The sequence below is a fragment of the Larus michahellis genome, chromosome 10 (assembly GCF_964199755.1).
Source record: "Larus michahellis chromosome 10, bLarMic1.1, whole genome shotgun sequence".
NCBI lineage: Eukaryota > Metazoa > Chordata > Aves > Charadriiformes > Laridae > Larus > Larus michahellis.
The window spans coordinates 22,023,424-22,044,161 of NC_133905.1; the positions used below are offsets into that span (position 1 = coordinate 22,023,424).

General features: G+C 37.4%; 1 protein-coding gene across 1 annotated transcript in view; it reads left to right on the top strand.

The window, feature by feature from the left end:
- SYN2 (synapsin II) overlaps nt 1-14,264 on the top strand; it is a 195,463-nt gene extending 181,199 nt beyond the window's left edge. The window contains exons 11-13 of the mRNA XM_074602556.1: nt 6,652-6,712; nt 10,474-10,771; nt 13,334-14,264. Of these exons, the coding sequence (XP_074458657.1) occupies nt 6,652-6,712; nt 10,474-10,771; nt 13,334-13,469 (495 nt within the window). The 3' untranslated portion in view covers nt 13,470-14,264. The remainder of the gene's footprint in view (nt 1-6,651; nt 6,713-10,473; nt 10,772-13,333) is intronic.
- Nucleotides 14,265-20,738: the final 6,474 nt, after the last annotated feature.

Here is a 20,738-nt window from a genome sequence, read left to right on the forward strand (position 1 = left end):
GTTAAGACTGGAGAAGCAGATACAGTGTGGCATCAGCCAGGGTCAAAGCCCCTGAGTTCAAGGGTCAAAACCTTCCTTACAACTTCAAACAACAGCATAGGACTTTGACACTATCAAGCCCCAAGGGATACTTTGTCCTCTATGTATGTAGAGGGATCTGTGTACACTGTGGAAGGTGTGAGGAAGTCTTCTAGATATGTTGTAGGACTTTCATCTGCCTGTCCATCTATCTTTCAGCTCTTTCTCTGGTACAGACATGCATGCGTACGCATTTTAGTCTCAGCTGCTTTAGCACACAGGGGGAGCTCTCTCCTATCGCATAGTCCACATTCCTTCATGTCTATGGGGAGCAATTTTTTCACTGGAAAGAACTGCCTGAAAGCTGCTGTGCAACTGCATGCTTTTAGTGTTCCCTTTTCAATACCGCAAGTTGAAATCTGGCTTCTTTACGCAAGAGCCTGCAATAAAATAAGACTGCATCCTTGTCCATTAGAATTAGCGATTGGCTACAGAAAGGGACCATCTAGCCTCGACAAGCAGTGCTACTTAAGAAATTAATTTTCCCCAGTAAGTTGACATCCTACTTTTTCTCTAGAAACCTCACCTCTTTGGCGGGTAGGATTTTTTTTTTTCAGCAGAATAATAGAAAATCGGGCTGGAATGGACAATGGGAAGTCACCTGTTTCAGTATCTCAGGGGTACTCATTTTTAAGACTGCCTGTAAAATTATTCAAGAAGGAAACTATTCTCTAGGAAGTAATTCGTTATCTAGCAATGGAAAACACTTAGTCTATAAAATCTAAGTTAGAATACTTTTTGATGTTTAAAAGAAAACAGAAGGCTTTTCCAGTGCATTTTGTAAATACTATTCCAATTACAAATTACACTGTATATCTTGCTTTTTGCTCTCCGCAGTCATTTCCCTTCCCATTCAGAGGAAGATCTTAATGGGTTTTGCACAGGTAGTTTGGAAAGTTGGTTGAGCAATAACAAAAGCTGCTCTAAATTTTTTAATTCTTTATCGCAACTTTAACTTGAAGAAACTCTAGGCTGGCATCAGTTTTTCTGAGAGTGTCTATTCCATACAGATTTCCTCAGCAGAGAAGGGCAAGACTGAACACTGCTACTCCAAAAAACCTGTAAAAAGCAGGAGCCAGCTCTCGTCTAGCTGCCCCCTTTGCACTAGGCAAAGGGAAGGTGGCTTCTTTCAAGGTGTGCCTTACTACATCTCTCCATTATAACTGGAACTAGGTCTGTTTCACTGCCTTTCTCAGCCCACAGGGAATATATAAGACAATAAATAGCAAAACCTTTGTAGTTCTGTTCAACGCCACTGGCAACACAGTGAAGCAGATACATCACCTATGCCAGAGTCACCCGAAATAGGGTAAGGTCTGAACCAGCAATGGGTCAGTATCCCTGCCATACTCACTACACATTAAATGAATAAAGCAGTGAGCAACAAGGAGCTAAGGAGTTTCCTATTTTTGTATTCTCCGTATCAGAAAGCCACTTCAAGATCTCAGTGCTTTGCTAAATTATACAATATGTGCTTATTTCCAGCCCAGTTTTAGTCAGTTTATACCCATTTCTTCTTGGTTCGCATTGTCCTTTAGTCTAGCTTGTTTTCTGCCTAGTTCTTTACCAGTCCAATATATTTATAAAAAGCAACTGTACTGCATTCAAGCCTTCATTTTGCTAAAGTAAGCAAGACATGTTCTTCCAAATGCTGTAGGTATAGACTCTTCCATCTCCCTGGTCAGTTTAATAGCGCTTTTCTGTGCCAGATCAGCTTACATTAATCTTTCTTGAGCAGGGGTGATGTAAACGATACACAGCATCATGCCTAACACCTGCTGGGAATACTTCGCTGAATGTGGGATAAGATTTTGGTTTTTTCACTGCACAAATCTTTCCCATTAGATTTCAGTTAGTGAACTCTGCATTTTTGAATGATGCATGTTATTAGTCCATAAATAAATTATTTTGGACATTGCATTTAAGTTTCTTTTTTCTTGCTTTTCTTCTTTTTTTTTTAACTCCACTCATCCTTTTAATTCTTTATTTAGGATATTTTGTAGTCTTCCAAATCTGTATCATCTACAGGTTGTAGTAGCACACACCTAGTGTTTTGTGCCAACTGAATTAATGAAAATGCTACTTGAGTTCCACATCCCAGTTATATCCTTCCCGTTAGTTTTTCTTCAATAACTGCGTATCTCCACAATAGCCACTTCCTTACCCACAATGTAATTCCTGTAGTATTAGTGCTTAACCTTCTCCAGTCTAACATGTACATTTCCAATTGTTAGAGATATCTGGTATGGAATTCTGTATTTCATGAGTCAGCTGGTTTTGATTTTTGAGATGAAGAATATCTGGTCTGACCAATATGAGCCCAGGAAGACCTTTAATTTTTACCTCCATCTCATTTTTAGCTTTTATCCCACCTGCCATCTTGCCCTTCCTCCTGTATTTATCATAATCTAGGACACTTTAAACATTCATTTACTATTGACATCCTGCCTAAATTATCTCTCTGCTTAGCAATCACATTTTTTCTTAGTTCTCCTGTTACTTAATTGTTTTACAACTTATTCTTGTTTCCTTTATGAGATCTAACTCAGCTCGTGTTTTGGCACTTCTCAATTGATCCCTCTACTTCTTGACCTGAAAAACATGGCTTTTCCTTCAAATATTGAAATACCTATGAAAAGCTTCTATCATTGCATTACAAAGAAAACCAAATGAAACCCAAAAACAACTATACGTGCTCCAACTATAGTTCACAAAATCTTCAAACTCAGCCAAATCAAAATCAATTTTTGCTGGGACTCAGTTTAGCATCTCTTTTGCCCAAGGGCTATTTCTCTGCCAAGTTGCTGCTTTTGCTCCCACCCATTTCAACATTCTTCAGACTGTTCAAAATTTAAGTGTATATGAATCCAGTCTGCATTTATATAAATGAACAAGGTAGAAAAAGAATTAGTACCACTGATCAAATTCTAATACAACATGCTTTGAAGAACAAACAGTTCTTTCCTCCAGTTCAACCCCTAAAATTCTAAGGAGACTGTTTCAGGTAAGTGTGGAAAGGAAGGAAGTGCTACAGAGACATCTAGAGACATCTGTCTTCTAGACAAGCAGTGGGGTTTCTGCTCTGGCTGTAATTAACTTAGCCAATATTCTTAAAGACCATTATGCAACCAAAGCATCAGTTGTTATACCCGGAGTTGAGAAATCACAATAGTATACTTGCAGCATTCATGTGGCTTAGAGGTTTCCACAAGTAAAGTTGTGTTTTTTCAGAATAGTTATATAAACAGTAAATCCCCTTTGAATGGGAGAGATTCTAGAAGCTGTTCTATGTAATGTTACTGTCAACATCAGCAGTCCCTTCTCTTTGGGGAATTTGGATGTGGTATGAAAGTTGTGTTCCATAAAATGAAAACCAAAAGGGCTCCTTACGACAGCTGTTACCACACCTCACTTCAGTAATCCTGAACCATACTAAACAATGTAGTTTTTAGCTTCTCTACTACTAATTTTGCTCTTTAACCGTGACGTGAGCATCCAAGTAAGACTCTGTTCAGGGTCATTTTCCATGATATATTCTGCATTCTAATCCTTGATTCCTGCAATGTTTGAGCTAAGCAATAGGCAAGTTTGTAGATCAGAACTGCAGTACAGGAAAACATGTTTGTACTACAAGAAAGTGGTAGGAGGGTGAGCTTCTAGGCTGGGCAACAAAGAGAAAAAGAAAAAAAAAGCCAAGAGGGGTGAGTACATCTGCAGGACAGGTCTAGTCCAGCATCTCTGTTCAGAGAGGTTGTGTTGCCCATAAGGAGTTAGCAGCTCTTACAATTACATTGGCACACCACCCTGGAGAGGTGAGAAGTAACAGTCTGGAGTTAATTTGCCAACAACTGGTGTTTTAGAAGAAGCCTGGATTTTATTAAAGGCCTTGGCTCAGGACAGCAAACAAGACTGGTTCAAAGCCTGACTTTAATATCAAGTATCAAGGTTTCTGACTGTCTGAAAGAAAGACTCTTGAAAAGGACTGGGTTACTACAGACCATTGAAAAACCATGAGTAAGATTTCTCAATTAGGAATGTAATGCTAATTAGTCTTTTTGGGTCAGCCTGGGTGGGTTGGCTAATTAGCAAATGTAATATACCCATGTGATTGGCCTGGAGTGTGGGTGAGGTTCCTGGAAGCACCAGGTGATATCTGGTGAAAAAAAGGATGTGTGGGTGGTAAAATCAGGACAGCTGCAGTCAGTGACTAGAGAGGGGGAAATACACCTTCAACAGAAAGCGCACAAAGGCTCTAAACTTTCAGAACAGTTGAGGTGAGGATTAGCAAGCTTCCATAAGGTTTATTGAAAGCTTAATTTAGGATAAAATAATTTCTTTGTAAGATGGAGAGATATGCAGATTGCATAAGTACTGATGTTGTCATGTCAGATCAGTTAGGTGGTGTGTGCGATAAAGCCCAAGACCATTCCAGTGCAAGAACAAATGGCAGGTTTGCTTCAGCCTCGAGGCATGGAGGAGACAGAGGCCCTGCAGATGTTGTTTTAACATTAAAGTAGATATGAATTTAAACTGCCAGCCTGTGTTTTCAGTTTCTAGATAAAAGATGAGTTTTAGCTACTTCTTATAATCTTTTGCTTTTGTTTTAGTAAAAAGGTGGCAACACTCATATCCTCCCTAGGCGCCCTCCGCCACTGCAGAGAATGATACAGATTGGTTTATGGCCCTTTGTAGGGCTAGGAACTCTGTCACATGGTAATCGTAGTAATGTTCCTTATAAAACATCATGCATGCTTTCTAACAAAAGTCACATGATCTGTTTGGTGCTCCGGAAAGATTCTTGGAGGTCCTTAAGCCCTGTGAGTAAGGTACTTGTACTTTCCCTTTAAGGGCACACTCCATGTGTCAGGCTGCAGCAGCAAAGGAGACACAGGCTGCTCTGTAATACAGAGCCCCAAGTGCCCTGAGGGGGTGCAGGGGAAGGTGCCAGGTGCATCAGAACAATGGTACTGGAATATGAAAGCAGTGAGCTCCTCCAGGGCAGCTTTTCCAGGTTTCCACTCTGGGCTAGTTTCCCCAGTATCCAAGGACTTACTGATGTAAATGCATATTGTTTCAGTGAGCTCCAAGCATTATACAGAGTGGATACCACAAATACTTAACGTTACTGAAATATGCACAGGATAGAACGTCAACTTTTACATGTGGTTCAGAAAATTAGAGGAAGGAGAGAAACAAAACAGAGAGGACTTACACCCACACTAAAGCACTTCAAAATTTTCTAGTGGTTGTTTCTTTCCTTATGAAATTGTCCTCTTTTCTACATATCCTCATCCTTACAACGATGCTTACCGAGAACTATGTAACTGTGTCAGTTCATACAAGGATCAGATTTTGCCTCATTCATTGTGTACATGTCATTTTTGCTCCTCATGCGGTCTTCTGAAGGTTGGTAACTCTGAATAGTTAGAGTTTTGGACCTGTCCCGTATCCCTTTATTTATGTAGCTAAAGCAGGCAAAGCAATTTGCAAGAGCTGCATACGATAGAGTGTTGTTGTCTTGTAACATTTAAGAAGTGTAACTTCTAGATTGCTGTGCAGGATTTCACGTCACTATGAGTAAGATTTATTTCTGTAGTTCTAAGATGGAATACAAATCTACCAGAAAAAAGCAGTAAGCTTTGCAAGAAACATGTTTAATTAATTCTACATTGACTATTTAATACATTCTAGGGTTTTTCCCTCTTGACAGATGGCCATTTAATTTCTGGATCCTTAAAAAAAAAATATCCAAGCTATTATGTCCAAGGATTTAACATATTTCACTTTTCAAAATATTAGAGATGGGCCTAAAACAAAGTTTGGATTCAAATACTAATGTTCCCAGAGGGTGTTCTGCTCCAACGTTTTGGTTCAGGCCCATCTTTTCCTCTTGACAAGTATACATTTGAAAGGGATGCTGCCAAATAAATCTCCTGTTTTGAAAAGTTAAGTATTACATGTGTTTCTAATAACACATCAGATGGAGTAGCATGAAGTAATTTCAATTATTTTTATTATTTGTCTGTGGTTTTTGCTTCCTTTCATTTTGCTTAGCAGAACAGCTAACCTAGAGTAGCCTGTCTCCCTTCGCATTTACAGTCAGCAAATCAAAGCAAAAAATCCTTCCAGATACAAGTGAATGTAATTAGAAAGAAATTATTTCTTAAATTACACAAAGGTATCTGTCAAAGTCCGTTTTCTATTCAGTCTATCCTAAAAAAGAGAGCAGAAGCAATGAGATACAGAAAAGTCGTTGAAGGTGCTAGGAACTGAAGGAGAAAGACCATACCCAAACGGAGGTAAGATTTGAGAAGGCACTCCCTGTATCGTGATCACATGCTGCAAAGGGAAAACAATTTTTTCTTAAGAACTCAGCTTTGGATTAGCCCGGGATTCATATATCATGTCAGAAAGCAACTAAATTACAAAATGTTATCTGGAATAAATTAAAAGTATATGTTCAGCCCCAACCAATAAAGAGATTTCTAATGAAAATAAAGACAAATTAGTGGGAAATTGGAACTAAGCTACTCTAACTTTCTTTTCTCTTCTGTTTTCAAATGTATTTTCCAGAGTGGATCACTAAAGGAGCCAGAGCCAAACAAAATCCCACCTCAGCGACCACCACCTCAAGGTTGTTTACAGTACATTCTCGACTGTAATGGCGTTGCAGTAGGACCAAAACAAGTCCAGGCTACTTAGATAATTGAGACTAAAAGCAAGGGGTAAAGCAAAAATCAAAATGAAAAAAAAGAAACAAACACACAATCTTAAAAGCAAACATACCAGTTTTGTTCAATTTTTGCATTGTTTCAGTGCTGACCTGGACTGTGTTTTTTCTATGCAGTGTCAACTATACCGTCTGGTTGTTTCCTTGTTCCTGTCTGTGCGTGTAATGCTTACCTACCTTTCTCTGTAAAATTTGTGATTTCAGGGCTGTTGTCAACAGTGTACAAAGAATGTGCCTCTTTAGAGCCCAGTGCAACTGTACATTATGGATGGTTAGACAGTATTTTTTGAGTATTATATATCGTTAAGTAAAATACCACCAAGGTTCAAATCTAAATACTTTTGCTTACTTTGTGAGTGTGTGCACACTGTACTCATAGCCTTTATTTTTTTGTGCGTGTGCATGACTAATAAGCAGGTGATCCAGATATATTTTTAAAAGTCTAGATTAGAGTTTGCTAGTGAAGCTTTTTATTTATAATTTTATAAAATTTGTTAACATTTGGGTTTTACTTATACACAAGTGGAAGTCTAATATTTCAGTGACTCCATAAGATACAGTTCTTCCCAAGGAATATTTAAAATAGCTTCTATTTTACATACTGGTATTCATATTTTTAGTAATTCTGCATTAAATTATTAGCTACAAAGCTATGTAAAAGGGCCACCTATGTGCAATATCTCAGTGAAAGTGTGAGTATTTAATGTATCCTATTTCAATTAAGTAGTACCTTTTGTTGTCATTTTGAATTAGTAATCTATGGAGATTTTTAATGAAAATTAATGCAAATACTTTCAAAAATCTTAGATTACCTAAGAGTTAAATCCCAGGTTATTTGGTGAGAAGTACCTCAAGGACTGTTAAACTTCCTGTAAGAGCTCTTCTTTTTTTTTTTTTTTTTTTTTTTTTTTCAAATACGAGATGTTAGGGGATGGTAGACCAAGGTACCTTTAACCATCTAGGGGTTTGATTAGAATGCGAGACAAAAATGAGAGCGGTTTACTTTACCAACTCAGGTCTACTATTTTAAACCTAGAAATAGCCAGATAGCTATAAAGAAAATTCAGTCCCAGCGTTATCCACATAAATAGGGTTTATGATAATTGCTTGAAATCAAACATGCAAAAAGGCTTGAGATGCCTGACAACTGCTAGATTTTCTGTAGGTAAATTATTTGTGATTTTTGCATAACTGATGTATAATGCAGTATTAGGAGAAATACACAGGCAGGCGGTTAATCTGTTGTGAGAAATCTAGCCTGGAATCACAAGCTACACACTGCTAGCATACCATGAAGCTTAGTTGCAAGCGAGCCGCAAAACTGTAATTTTAATCTTGAATATGTACAAAGATGAGTAGTGGCCATTAGTTTAGTGCAAACAATTTTGTTTAAAGGGAAAACAGCCTTATGTTCTACTTCTGTTTTCCCTACAAACACTGGAAAAAATTATCAGTGAGAATCATCATTCTTAGTGTTTCTTTTATTTGTACAAGCTGGCTGGTAAGATGAGAATTAAGGTATGCATTATTAGCTATTTAAATGTTTGTGGTAAGTGCTACTGTTTACTACCTATCAGTAAATTACATGAATATTTTGCTTTAGTGATCAGCATTTGTCTGGGTCAGTGATCATTCCAATGATGGCATTGGCTATTTTGTTCTATATTAAGAAAATTCCACTTAGAACCAGGTTCACAAATCCTTACCTCCAGACGCCATAAAAGTGAATAAACCATACTGCCCTGGGGTGAAGAAATGAATCTGATGATTGATTTTATTCAAAGCAGTTGGTATTTTTTTGCATGTAGTAGTACACGTATTCACAAGTGCTTTTCACACGACATTTGTGAGTTGTGTGTGCAAAGAAGCGATGGGTGTTGCAGGTAGGATTTCAGCCTGTTGACTGTAAAGGATTTACAAGGGCACACACTATTACTACATACCACAGACAAGAAGCAAGCCAAAATGTCTCTCTGCATGTAAGCATGCTTAGGTGCAATATTGTGGGTAACAGGGAACAGATGTTTTACAGTGTAGGCTTAATGTTCAGTTTTGTTGAGTTATTTTTGGTAAAAGTTTCTTTCATGATTGTTGCCTTTTGTACAACCCAGCTGCAAGAAAGTGAGCAAATGCTGGAAGTGTGACAGCAGTATATCTTTTATGTGAAATATCTTGTACAGCTTAATGTGCAATAAAAGAAAGTTATATCTGTCTTCAGTGTAAAGTTTCTGGCATTCAAGCCTGTATATGCAAGTGGGGGAAAGAAACCTTTCTGTTTTTCAATATTGAGTGAAAGGAGACTAATAAGAAAACAATCCTTATTAAGATGTTGCAAGACCGTGTTATCACCTTCAAATATTTCCTACAAAAGTGGTTCAAATTAATAAACAATGAAGGCACATTCCTTAACATACATTACGTGCTATTTATCTTTCTACACCACAACACACTGCTACAACTGTATTAAAACTTATTGAAGCATTAGTACATGCTGTTCTCAGACACATACACTGGAATCTCGTATAGTAAGTGGAAAGCTCACTGTAATAGCAATTAAAAAAAAATAAAATCTTGTATTGCAACAGTACTTCCAGATATTAAGGTTTTTTTTAGAGACCTGAACAGATTAAGTCTTTTACTTGCACTAAATATCTGTGTAAGACTAAAAATTCCCAAATGTTAGAACATGTAGATGAGTTGTCTCCTATAATATTTACTGTTCAGCAAAGCTCTTGCCCTGAGTGAAACATTATACAAAGAAATTGCTCAGAATTTCATCCTTTCCTTTCTTCCCCTTAACTCAGATGTCCTGTGTGCCTTGTCACATGCAAGAATAAGTATTCAGTTATAACAACTGTCAGCCCAGAAAACCACATTCAGACGTCTGATACGAGATAAAAGCAGCATGCCCACTGGTATCTGACACAGCACTATTTCAGTCAGAAAGCAGAAAATAACCCTTGTATGATGATGTAGCATCTTTCAGCCATGGATTTCACAACTTAAGTCTCTACTACACATTGTAGTTTCGCACTTGATACAGTATTTTGGCAGTGTACTTCCTTCTCAGTGCAAAGATCCTTGGTAAAAAATTAGTAATGAGTTTCTTGTGTTTCTTGTAATGGTCTCGACATATGTCATCAGAGGTTAAATAAGTTACCAAAAGACTTTAAATTAGCCAGAAAATTGCAGTATAAAGTTGTTTTACTGCTGTAAGAGTGAATCTAAGAGGAATATTACAGAACTAATTTTAAAACTTCGGAGGAACAAAACTGCAATAACTACATGGAAAATACTAGCTGTATTGCTGAAATAGATGTTACTGGTTAATTCGATTATTTCGCAGCCTCTCCTTGAGCTGGGCCAAGGTTATACCAGGTGTAACTCCATTGATTTGTTTTGAAGTCAGTGCCGCTACTGCTGGGATAAAATTGGTACTTCTTAGAAATTTTAAGGGTGAATGACAGGGGCTTCAAGCAAGTTACTAATGTACCAGCTGTGCTTAGTAGTATTAACTACATGAAACTGCAGTCCATATTAATAGAATTTTGCCTCTAAAGTAGAGTTAATCACATTCGAGGATTATTTTAAAGTGTTGGATATGAAATCTAGTAAGAATTCCTTGATACTATAACATTATGAAGTTTTTCTTGTACTGAACCTAGGGGGCCCAGTGCAACCCCAAGGAATGCAATCACAAAGCCAGGAGCCATTGCAGCCACAGCGCATGTACCCCCCTGGGCAGTCAGCAAAGCCCTCAACTTCCCAGCCGCAGCGTCCACCTGGACCTACAACTCAGCAACCACGTCCCCAGGCTCAAGGTCCTCCCAGCACCAGATTATCAAAGGAAGCAGAGCCGCAGCTACAGCCACAGCCTGCTCCACAGCCAGCCCCACAGCCAGCTCCACAGCCTGCTCCACAGCCTGCTCCACAACAGAAGCCCCAGTCTCATCCACAACTTAAGTAAGATTTGCTTTATCCATTTTCTTTTCTCCTCATAACACAGATTTTGTTGTCGTAACTGTAATTTGGGAATTGGTCTAACATTCCAAAAAAAAAACATACATAGATTCCCAAGGCTAAAATGAGGTTAAAACATTTCAAAAAGCTTATTCTCTGTTTATGATTAGTAAGATAGTGTCATTAGTTATATCCTAAGCACGACACGAGATTTCATTTATTAGTTTTGCAGTTTCTGCCCCAGCTAGGTCTGAAAACTCATCATCTTTTTCGTATTTCTTTTTTCCTTTTTATGTCACTGACTCATGATCTGGGTGTGCTGTAAGCCTGCCCAGAAAAGAGGAAGTCTTATCTATTTAAACTTTTAACCTTGCAGTCACTCAGACAACAGATTCCAGTTTCAAAGGGCCTATCTCAGAAACCATCCATATGAACATGCTAGACAGTGGCTGCCAGACTGTGTTTCTTCAGGGTCGCGCTTTGTTCATGGTTATCCATTGCTACTGTCTGTACAGCACAAGCAACTCGCACAGGCCCTTTCCAGAGAGGGCTGTGGGACTCGCACAGCGAATGCTCCCTAGTTCTCTCACTACTGGAACATTCCTTCAAGCACAGCGTGCTATTGTTGCTATACCAGCCAGCCACACACTGCAGTAAAGACTATGGAAAGCATCTGTAGCTATATCCTCTCTCACAGCTTAAAACCAGTGAACAGAAAACATGAGGAAGGTATTAGCAATAATTTGCTGTTTTTTCAACATAGCGATCCTGACACACACTATTGCCAGTAGAGTCAAAGACATTCTACTTGTCTTGGTAAGTACAGAGGCTGGCATGTAGTCTTTGTTTTATCCAAGTAACGCAGATCCCTTTTTTCCGCCCACTCATATGCTAATACTAGTGTAAACCAATTCTGAATCCTCACCTGAGCACAATTCAGTGGAAAAGGTGTGTTAGGTGACATTATGCAAAGATGACAGTATTTTCCTTGCCTTCCTAGGGCAGTGTATTTCCTTATCCTGTTTTATAATCATAAAATACAAATTCATTCATTCCTTATTTAAGTATATGCAGAGATTAGGGAGGTCAATTTTCTTAAGCAAGATGGAAGACTCTAAACTAGTTTGAAACTTAACTTGTGAACTTCAGACATTTAAGAGAAACACTTAAGAACAGGTACAGAAAACCTGTGCAATATACTGCTTCCCAGCTTTCTCCCTTTCCTTTAGTTCCTTGTTCAAATCTGATTCATTTTTCTTTTCTTCAAATGGAAAAGAATCGTCTCTACTTAAAAAAAAATAAAAAAGGAGAAATTCGTTTTTAAGATGCAAGCCATAATAAGAGTAGTTTTTCTAACTTTCAAGAAGCAGTTTTAGGTCCACACCAAGACTCAGATCTCCTGCCTGTAGGATTAACTCTATTTGCATGTGTATGCTTTGTATTCACCCACATGCTGTTGCCTAACCTGTATGTACATGTTATTAATCTGTGAATAAATATTTAATTAGGCTACTTATTGTGTTACTAATCAAGTCAAGTGCTGCTTCCCACCCTCCCTCTTTCAGTGAGTACAAACAAACATTTATCAGTCTATTCTCATTAACACAACTATAATTTATGAAAAACCTAAAGCGCCTGTAGCACTGTTTGCTGTACATTATTAGAGGTAGAGGAGTTGCAAACCATGGAGAGTGTAAGACAATCTGAATAAGAAAAGTATTTCAGTTTTACTGTAGCCAAAACTGAAGTCCTATTATTGTAGTGAGATAAAAATGAAATCACTTAACGAGTCTTGCTAATGCATGGATATCATCGTAAAAAGATTAAACTCATTAGTGTTTTCTATTTAAATTCAAGCCTACTTTTTAAATATTATTTCATCTGACAAGTCATGAGTTAAAGTTTTAACTCCAGACATTTTCCTTCTTGTATGTTATTTTATTCATGTTTACAGAGTCTTATACCATAGTTACGTGCTAGCACTAAAAACAGAATAGCATTGCTGGACTGCTTATAGACAAGAAAAATGATAACTAACTTGGGGAATTTTTTTAAAGATCTAAAGTGCCATTAAGCCTGCATTGAGGATCAAAATGTCCACTATATATATATAGAGAGAGAGAGAGAGCACATTACAACTTTAGGATTCGTTCTTCAGACTCTGCCAGTATACCTAATTTTTCTTTGTGCATAACTGTTTGCAGCCATAACAAACACAATCCTTGATCATCCTGTGTTGGGTGGTTATTGGGATTTAGCAGGCAGGCCCCCTTTTTCCTCAAGTTCTAATTTGCATCATCCAATTTACTAGAATACAGTGTTTCAGATCTGTAAAAAAAGCAATGTGTTTTTTAAAGAAAAGATTATCCTACTTCTCAAATCAAAGTACAGAAGGAATGTGCTGTATTGCAGCAACTGTGTATGCTACATCTAACTATATTGCATGTGTTGAATGTCCATTTTGTTCCACGTTTTTCCTTTTCTCATATTTTATACAAGTTATATGGGGATGGAAGCTGGCAGACAATATGACCATACAAAACATGTTGCATTTTTGTCTTGCAGCAAGTCGCAGTCTTTGACAAATGCCTTCAGTTTCACAGAATCATCCTTCTTCCGATCATCTGTGAATGAAGATGAAGCAAAAGCTGAAACTATTCGAAACTTGAGAAAATCCTTTGCTAGTCTTTTTTCTGATTAGCCAGCTTCATCTAAACGCACCTAGTATATAGTCTAAAAACTACATGAATGTTACATAGGTTTTGTTTTCCCTGTGGCAGTACCCTTCTCTGCTGTGCTAACTGTTGTATTAAGCAATATGTTAAATTTACAAAAAAAAAAAAAAAATAGAAGAAGGACTTTGATGAGATACCATTCAGGAACATGTATAAAAATCTGTAAGGAAGGAAGGGTTCTATTACTAACACAGAATGCCGAATTCTAAGGTCCTTATCCATTGTAATATTGTGGCCTTACTGTGACTGAACTATATAATCCTATTTGAGACTCCTTTGTAGAATTGTGTTAATAAAGCATTGAGTAATGGGTTTCTCCTTGCTTTACCCATTTCCAATGCATTGCAATGCATGTGTATTTTGTGTGTAAATGTTTTGTACTGCAAAAGTATAGTCTTGACTTGTTCTTGCCTCCCAAATTTAGGAGGCAGTTCACACTGACATTCTTGTCAAGCCACATAAGTAATGTGAGATATTGAAGCAGTTTCTTCCTCCTTATACAATCTTTCCATCAGCTGGTTGTCGACTTCTGATGTATTGCTGCGAGTTATCAGTACACTAACTTAATGTCATAAATAGAGTGTGTATGTACTACTGTATCTCCACATGTCTATTTCAATTGATTTCCAAACTGTAACCATAACTGGGTTTAGTTGCAAAGAATATGCATGATGTTACCCTTATTTTTGTGAACACCTTCTAATAAATGTAAAGTCCCATGCCTGATTTAAAAAAAATGTCTTCTACAAAGCTTGTTTCAACATCAATATATATTGTCTATTTTGACTGATATCAGAAGGGTAGCTTTATGATTATAATATATTTGGACACAAACCACAACTGTAAGAAAATGAACTATTACAAATTATTCCCTTTTTGAATCAGCATAATAAAAAAATATAAATTCTAAGAATCACATTTACATTTTCTAGTAAGTTATGTATTTTAAAAATATTCCTCTAACTTGGCGAAAACAGAATTGATCCCAGATTTTGAGGTAATAGCAGCATTTTTTTTAAATTATTTAAACGAAACTGAAGTTCATTAGTACCCTCTAGACTATCCATTTCCAAATGGTTATCATGTAATTCTGCCTATCGTGAATTACATGCAGCAGTATTGCTTGCCAGGAAACAGTTCTAACAAGGGAAACAAATAATAATTGTAATATTAGTATGTCTGACGGAGAAAACAAGCAACACAATGTTAACTTAAAAACCCTATGGAGTTTGTAATGGGTTTGTAGAGACACATCTGCTTGCCTCAGAAATTTTACCTCTTGTAGATCTGATAGTTTATGAAGTCTAGGTAAATCACAATCACCATTTGATGACGTTAAGTCCTTTCAGCAACTTTGGATTCCTTTGGGTGAAGAGCCTAGCTTGGGCCAGGAGATTGGCAAGGAAGGATGGAAACTTTAATCTCCAATGATGTCAGACTTTAGTTCGTACATTAGCATCTGATAGCTCTCTGTTTGTCAACATAGTCTAAGTTGATGATCCTAGCATATATATTTCCTGAAAAGCAGGCATGTCCAAATCACTCACAGGCAATACAACCAACACCCTTTTTGGACTGACAATGAGGACTGACTCAATATCATAGTTGAACAATCATACCTAGAACAATGCTTTCCTCCAGGTTAAGACTAAAATGAGTCTATGGGTAAATTTGCACTGCAACATTACCAACGTTAAATACATAGCATTGCCCTCTATAGGATGTAATCTCTGTCTCTCAGCTCGGCATATAACCCACATCTTTGTGGAACAGCCCTCAGAGAAGCCCTCTTACTGAATTAATTACAATTCTGTTTTTCTTTCAGGAGGAGTGTACTCTGTACAGAATCCTGTAGTTTAGACGATGAATTCTGTGGCAAAGCAGAATGCTTTAACTGTTAATAGTTTTTATGAGTTCATAAGTATCAGCTATACTTTATTTTTTTTAAAATTTTGTCCCCCTCCTGCCCCCCACTGGATTGAAACACCCTTCACTGGGCTGCAATAACAACCTTGAGCTGTTACGGAGCCTTTCATGTCTGAGAAGCACTTTACTTTTAGATTAGAAAGATTAATCAAAGTTGCTAACGCAAATTAATTACTGCTACAGAGAAGGCATAGTAATTATGCATAGTTTGGCATGGTTCATGATTAGTACATGCCTAGTTTCAGCAATATTTAGTACAATGTGAATTACAGGTAGTTCATTAGTCCAGGCCCCAGATTTCGACTTGAGGCAAAGTTTCTTGCTCATATAAAATTCCCTCCCACCTCTTCCTGGGAGAAAACGGGTTTCACTACAGTCTTTGTTTTACCATCTGGAACAAAAAAAAGAAAGAAAAGAAAAGAAAAAAGAGAGCAAGATGATGCAATCAAATCTGCATGGTGTATCCTCCCACACAATGTACATAACACATTGCCTCTCTACAATGCCAAAACTTCTTTATACCGCCAAGCGTGCTAAAGCGTGTCACATGCAAGCTCATGCATGCTTATGTTCCTTATGCGGTGTTTCATGGTTAAGACATTTTTAAGCAATCTATAACACATCTCCAAAATACTAATCAGAAAATTTTATAAAAAGTCTATTCAAACATTTATTGTCCATTTTGTCTTACTTCATTAAATACCTTGTGCTTTGAATTCATGTGGAGCTCAAAACACCCAGTTAGCCAATATAATGCTATCTAGGGTTACATAGATGGTAACACAGAAATAATCCAAGTGTCTGTGGTTGGTCATCTTTATGAATATTAGCCTAGAAACAGAAGGTCTGTACTTCATTTGCGCCTTTTCCATGGAGATGCAGCTTATGATGCCATAGGTTCTATGTACAGCACTCTTTTTTTTTAATCTTTCACATATAAATCAGGATAATATGAAATCTACGGAGTCTTAAGATTGAGATGGAGCCATTTCTGACCATTAGGCCTGAAGCCAATTGAATCGCTGAAGCAGATTTCAAGAGGTTGTAATTATGGACAAAGTGGCTAATCTAGCTTTGAAACAACCACAAACTCTCCGGTAAACAGTAGTCAAAATAGTACTAAGATACTTTGTAAATACTGTCTGTACTTTCTATACTTCCTACTCCACAAGAACAAAGTCACTTGTCTGAGCCGATGTTGTCATACTGTAAAAAATTGAAAAAGTCAGTGCATAATTGTCTGTGCATTGACATGGTTGTTGCCAGTATTTGGTTGAATACTGCAAATAAATTTCATAGCAAGTTGTCCATCAGCAGCAGCATCCAGTGAGGCTGGGTAGGATGGAGGTGGCTAAGTCCAACCTAGCTATCTAGTGCCTTTTTAGATCTCCTCTCCTGACACCTATCTTGGTACCCAAGATCGCCACACAGAGTTGGCAGGTGTGATACAGCACCTGTGGGAGAGCTGGGCTGTACTGAAATGGCAGCTGGAGGCCAGGCAGGATATACAAAGGGGATCTAAAATGGCTCTAGTTGCCAACGTTCGGGACTGGATTCCTCTTGTGCCTGGACAATCAGCTATCTTAGCCTTTGTAACCATTCAGGCATGAAGTAAGAGACAACTTAATTGAGCCCTGCCTTTCTTCTTCCCCTGGCAGAATTCAGCTGTCTAGCAAGACAGTGCTACAAACAAAGAAGCATTTGCAAGTTTTGATGACTAGTAGAGTTTATTTTTCCATACTGAAAATAACTAGAAGTGATTATTGACTCAGAGTAATTTAAGAAAGGTGATCTAAACTGTCACATACGCCAGCACAAATGAATTTAAGTTCTAAATGACAATACATGCCTCCAACATGGAAATGCTTTTTATTAGACAAACATTTCTAACTAAGCATTTTTTTATTTTGATTTAAAAGATGTTTTTAAAATATCATATTAAAATTTTCAATATAGGTACCTATAATTACTTTTCCAAATGCATATTCAGTCATGTAAAAAGCAGACAAATTTGCAAAATCCTGTTTTCCTCATTTCCTCTAATTCTTCATTTTCTAAGGAAGGGTATTCCACTTCAAGATGGTAGTGTACCTTAAGTTTTATTAAACATTTATTTGCTCATCTGTACTTAGATTCTTGCAGCTCAAAAATTAATTCAAGAAAGAATGCAAATAAAATTTAATTTTTTTAAAAAGAGGAGTTTAAATAATGTCTAGAGTACCAAGTGCATTCTTCAAATTCAAAATAAGCCAAGAAGAACAACAGAAAGACTGTCCCCCCCGTTTCACTGTAAGATAGCCCAGGAGTAAAAGATATGGGGGTTTTTCCCACAGATTATATTACAAAGAATTAGAAAGAGGAACAATTTAAAAAAAAAAAAAAGGCAGATTTTTGTAATTTTTACTGGAACTGGAGTTTGGACTTCTCTTAGCAGTGGCATTGCTCAGAACTTCCAAGGGCAGATGTGGCGTTTAAAAACTGCTGAACTTCACATTAATGGACTTCTAAGTTTCCCAGTACAGGATATATATTATGGAGGAGAAGGTACCTGGCTTTATGGCTAAATCTTTATTCTATAAAAGTGATGGATGGTAACAGAAATGCAGTAAAATGTAAGCTAACCTGACAAGACTGAGAATGGATTAATTGGGAGCTTAACTCTTCACACATGTTTTTTGTTAGTGTTTCTCTCTCCTCATAACCATTTCTACTTTACTCACCTGTGCCTGTTTTTCTGACTAATCCCAATCAGCCAAACTCTTAGGATTTATAAGCGCTGAGGAGTAGCTAAATTTTGGTTTAAAGGCAAGATTTTGAATTGTTATTATCACCTTGCACTGATCTATGCTTCCTAACACCATGGGGATAGCTTGAGTAAGTAGTAAAAACTGAAAGCTCACTGGTTTTGTTCTTCTATTGCTTTCTTAACTAAGAATGAAATTTTGGTAAAAGATTATATGGATTTTTAAAAGCACCTAGGCAGACAATACAAAAGAATTTTTGTCTATCCAGACAAGAAACGAAAAGAAAGTAGCACATATGGGCTGGTATTTAACCATTTTTCAATTTGGGAGCTACTTCTCAAAAGTCTGTTACAAGTGTTTTGAGTGACAACCATTTTTAAGTGATGATCTTGTACAGGCATTTAAAATTACATAGCTAGATCTGCTCCATCAGTTACAGAACTGCTGCTGTACTGAAGAAACACCAGACAGTACTTTAGATACATCAAACTAAAATTAACAAGAGCTGTGCTTTTTCAGCATGCCATGTGCCACTTTGAGTCTGTAGCAAAACCTAAAATGTGGTTTTGATTTTACTGTAACTCGGAACAGTGAAGACAATCACCCAAAGAATTAACAGGGACCATGGATATTAGACTTTTAGTAGTTCTTCTGTTAAGGAAAACCAGCATAAGCTGATGCTTCTTTTCCCCTACCCCTCAGGTATTTCACATGAAATTCTGCCATTTAAGTTTCCTGAATTTTTATTTGTGGGAACTGGAACTATTGGGCAAAAATTCTCTAGATAATCAGAAAAATATGTCAATGTGAGAGAGGAAAATATTTATGTTATTCCCACCCACTATAATAAAATGTGAGCATCTCACAGCTTCACTCATAATATGCTGCCTCCTCTAAAGCTAGGAGGAGTTTTAACATACAAAGAAAGAAGGGGGGGCAAAGCATCCTTTCAGTAAGTGCAGAATGCCATAAGCTAACATCTCACTTGCCAAGTGTGCTCTAACTGGAGATCTACTGTACAGATCTCTCAAACTGATGATTATGTAAATCTTCCAGATGGGCCCTTTAAACAGTAGATTACTGTCCTGACTATCTCTATCATCACTGAATACTTCATAGTTTTGGGTGGTTCAAGCCAAACTCCTGTAGTCTCTGCTTTTTGCACTTTTTTCTTTCTTTGCAACCTGTATTAACAATAGTGTCAGGAGCGTAGATATATTTTTAGGTATATTTTCCCCACATCCCCTTTTTTCTTCTTCAGTCATGCATAGCTTGGGACCGCGTACTCCACTGGCCTCATGCAGTAAGAAACATGGTGTGCTACTAAAGAGACTGTCACTAGAATTTAGTGTGCAAATTCTGGTGCCGAGCTGCCATATCGTGCAGTCTGTGTACAATCCACCAAACAGCTGTAAGCGCCAGATATTCTAGATTAAGAAAAAGGAAACGCTCCTTTCCTCCCCTCTCCTCGTGGGGAAATGGAAACTCTCTGTCCACTAGGTGAACCAGGCCTAATTACTACGTAGAAAGGATAGTAAATCAGAACCGTGCTGAGCTGCATTAGTTAACTGTTTTGGTGACGATTTAAGTATATTGGGTAGCAGTAAGTGCTGTATGCTTCATCTTAAGACTCCTAGGAAACTGGGTCGTGTTTCCACATAGAACAGATTCTACCTCTGATATTGCAACTACACGATCCCAAACAAACACTCATCTTTTAACAATCTTGAAAATAGGTGTTGCTAGCCGCATCCACTGCTATTTACTGTAAAAATGTCTTCTCATTGCTTGATGGAATTGTAACAAATCTGGGTATATGGAGGAGACCTGTAATTTAAAGGCCTCTGCCCCACCTGTTATGGGAATGTCTCTGAACTAGGATCAAGGAAGCATTCTTTTTCTTATTTAGATGTTTTTTGTCTGTTTGCAAGTCATGACTTAATCTATTAAAAAAGAGAAATGGGTGTTTTAAAAGTACAATGGCTTAGTCTCTTCTCCCCATAAACTCAAGTTCAGTTACAGGTGAACACCATACTATAATACATATTCGTTTACTCAGCTTTGTTCTACAGTACGTTTTTGAAGACATTAGCATTTTTCACACCTTTTTTTTACTAGAAAGGGAAAGCATGTGCATTGACTCTGGGCCATAAAGAGCTGATGTAATTTCATGGCAAGAAGACTCCTGCTGCCCTTAAGAATGTTAGTACAAGTTCTGAACTGACTTACCCTCCTCTGGAATAATTATGCATTCCACTCTGGCACATTTTATCATGCAATTCTCCTGCTTTGTAGATTACATGTCTTGAGGAGGTACAAAAGGGAAGAGCAAAGACTGTTTTATTTCTACACATGCATCTAACAAAATTATATATACACACACACACCCCTCATATAGTACTTTTAAATGTAAAATTATGTGAGAATTTACTTTACAGACTTATTTAATATGTACATTAAATACAGGTATCCTTTCATGCATAAAGGAGGTGCAAGCATCTCTTGGGAGGAACACAGCAAGTACAGGGAAAATATATTGTTAAATTATAATTGAACAAGCTGGAA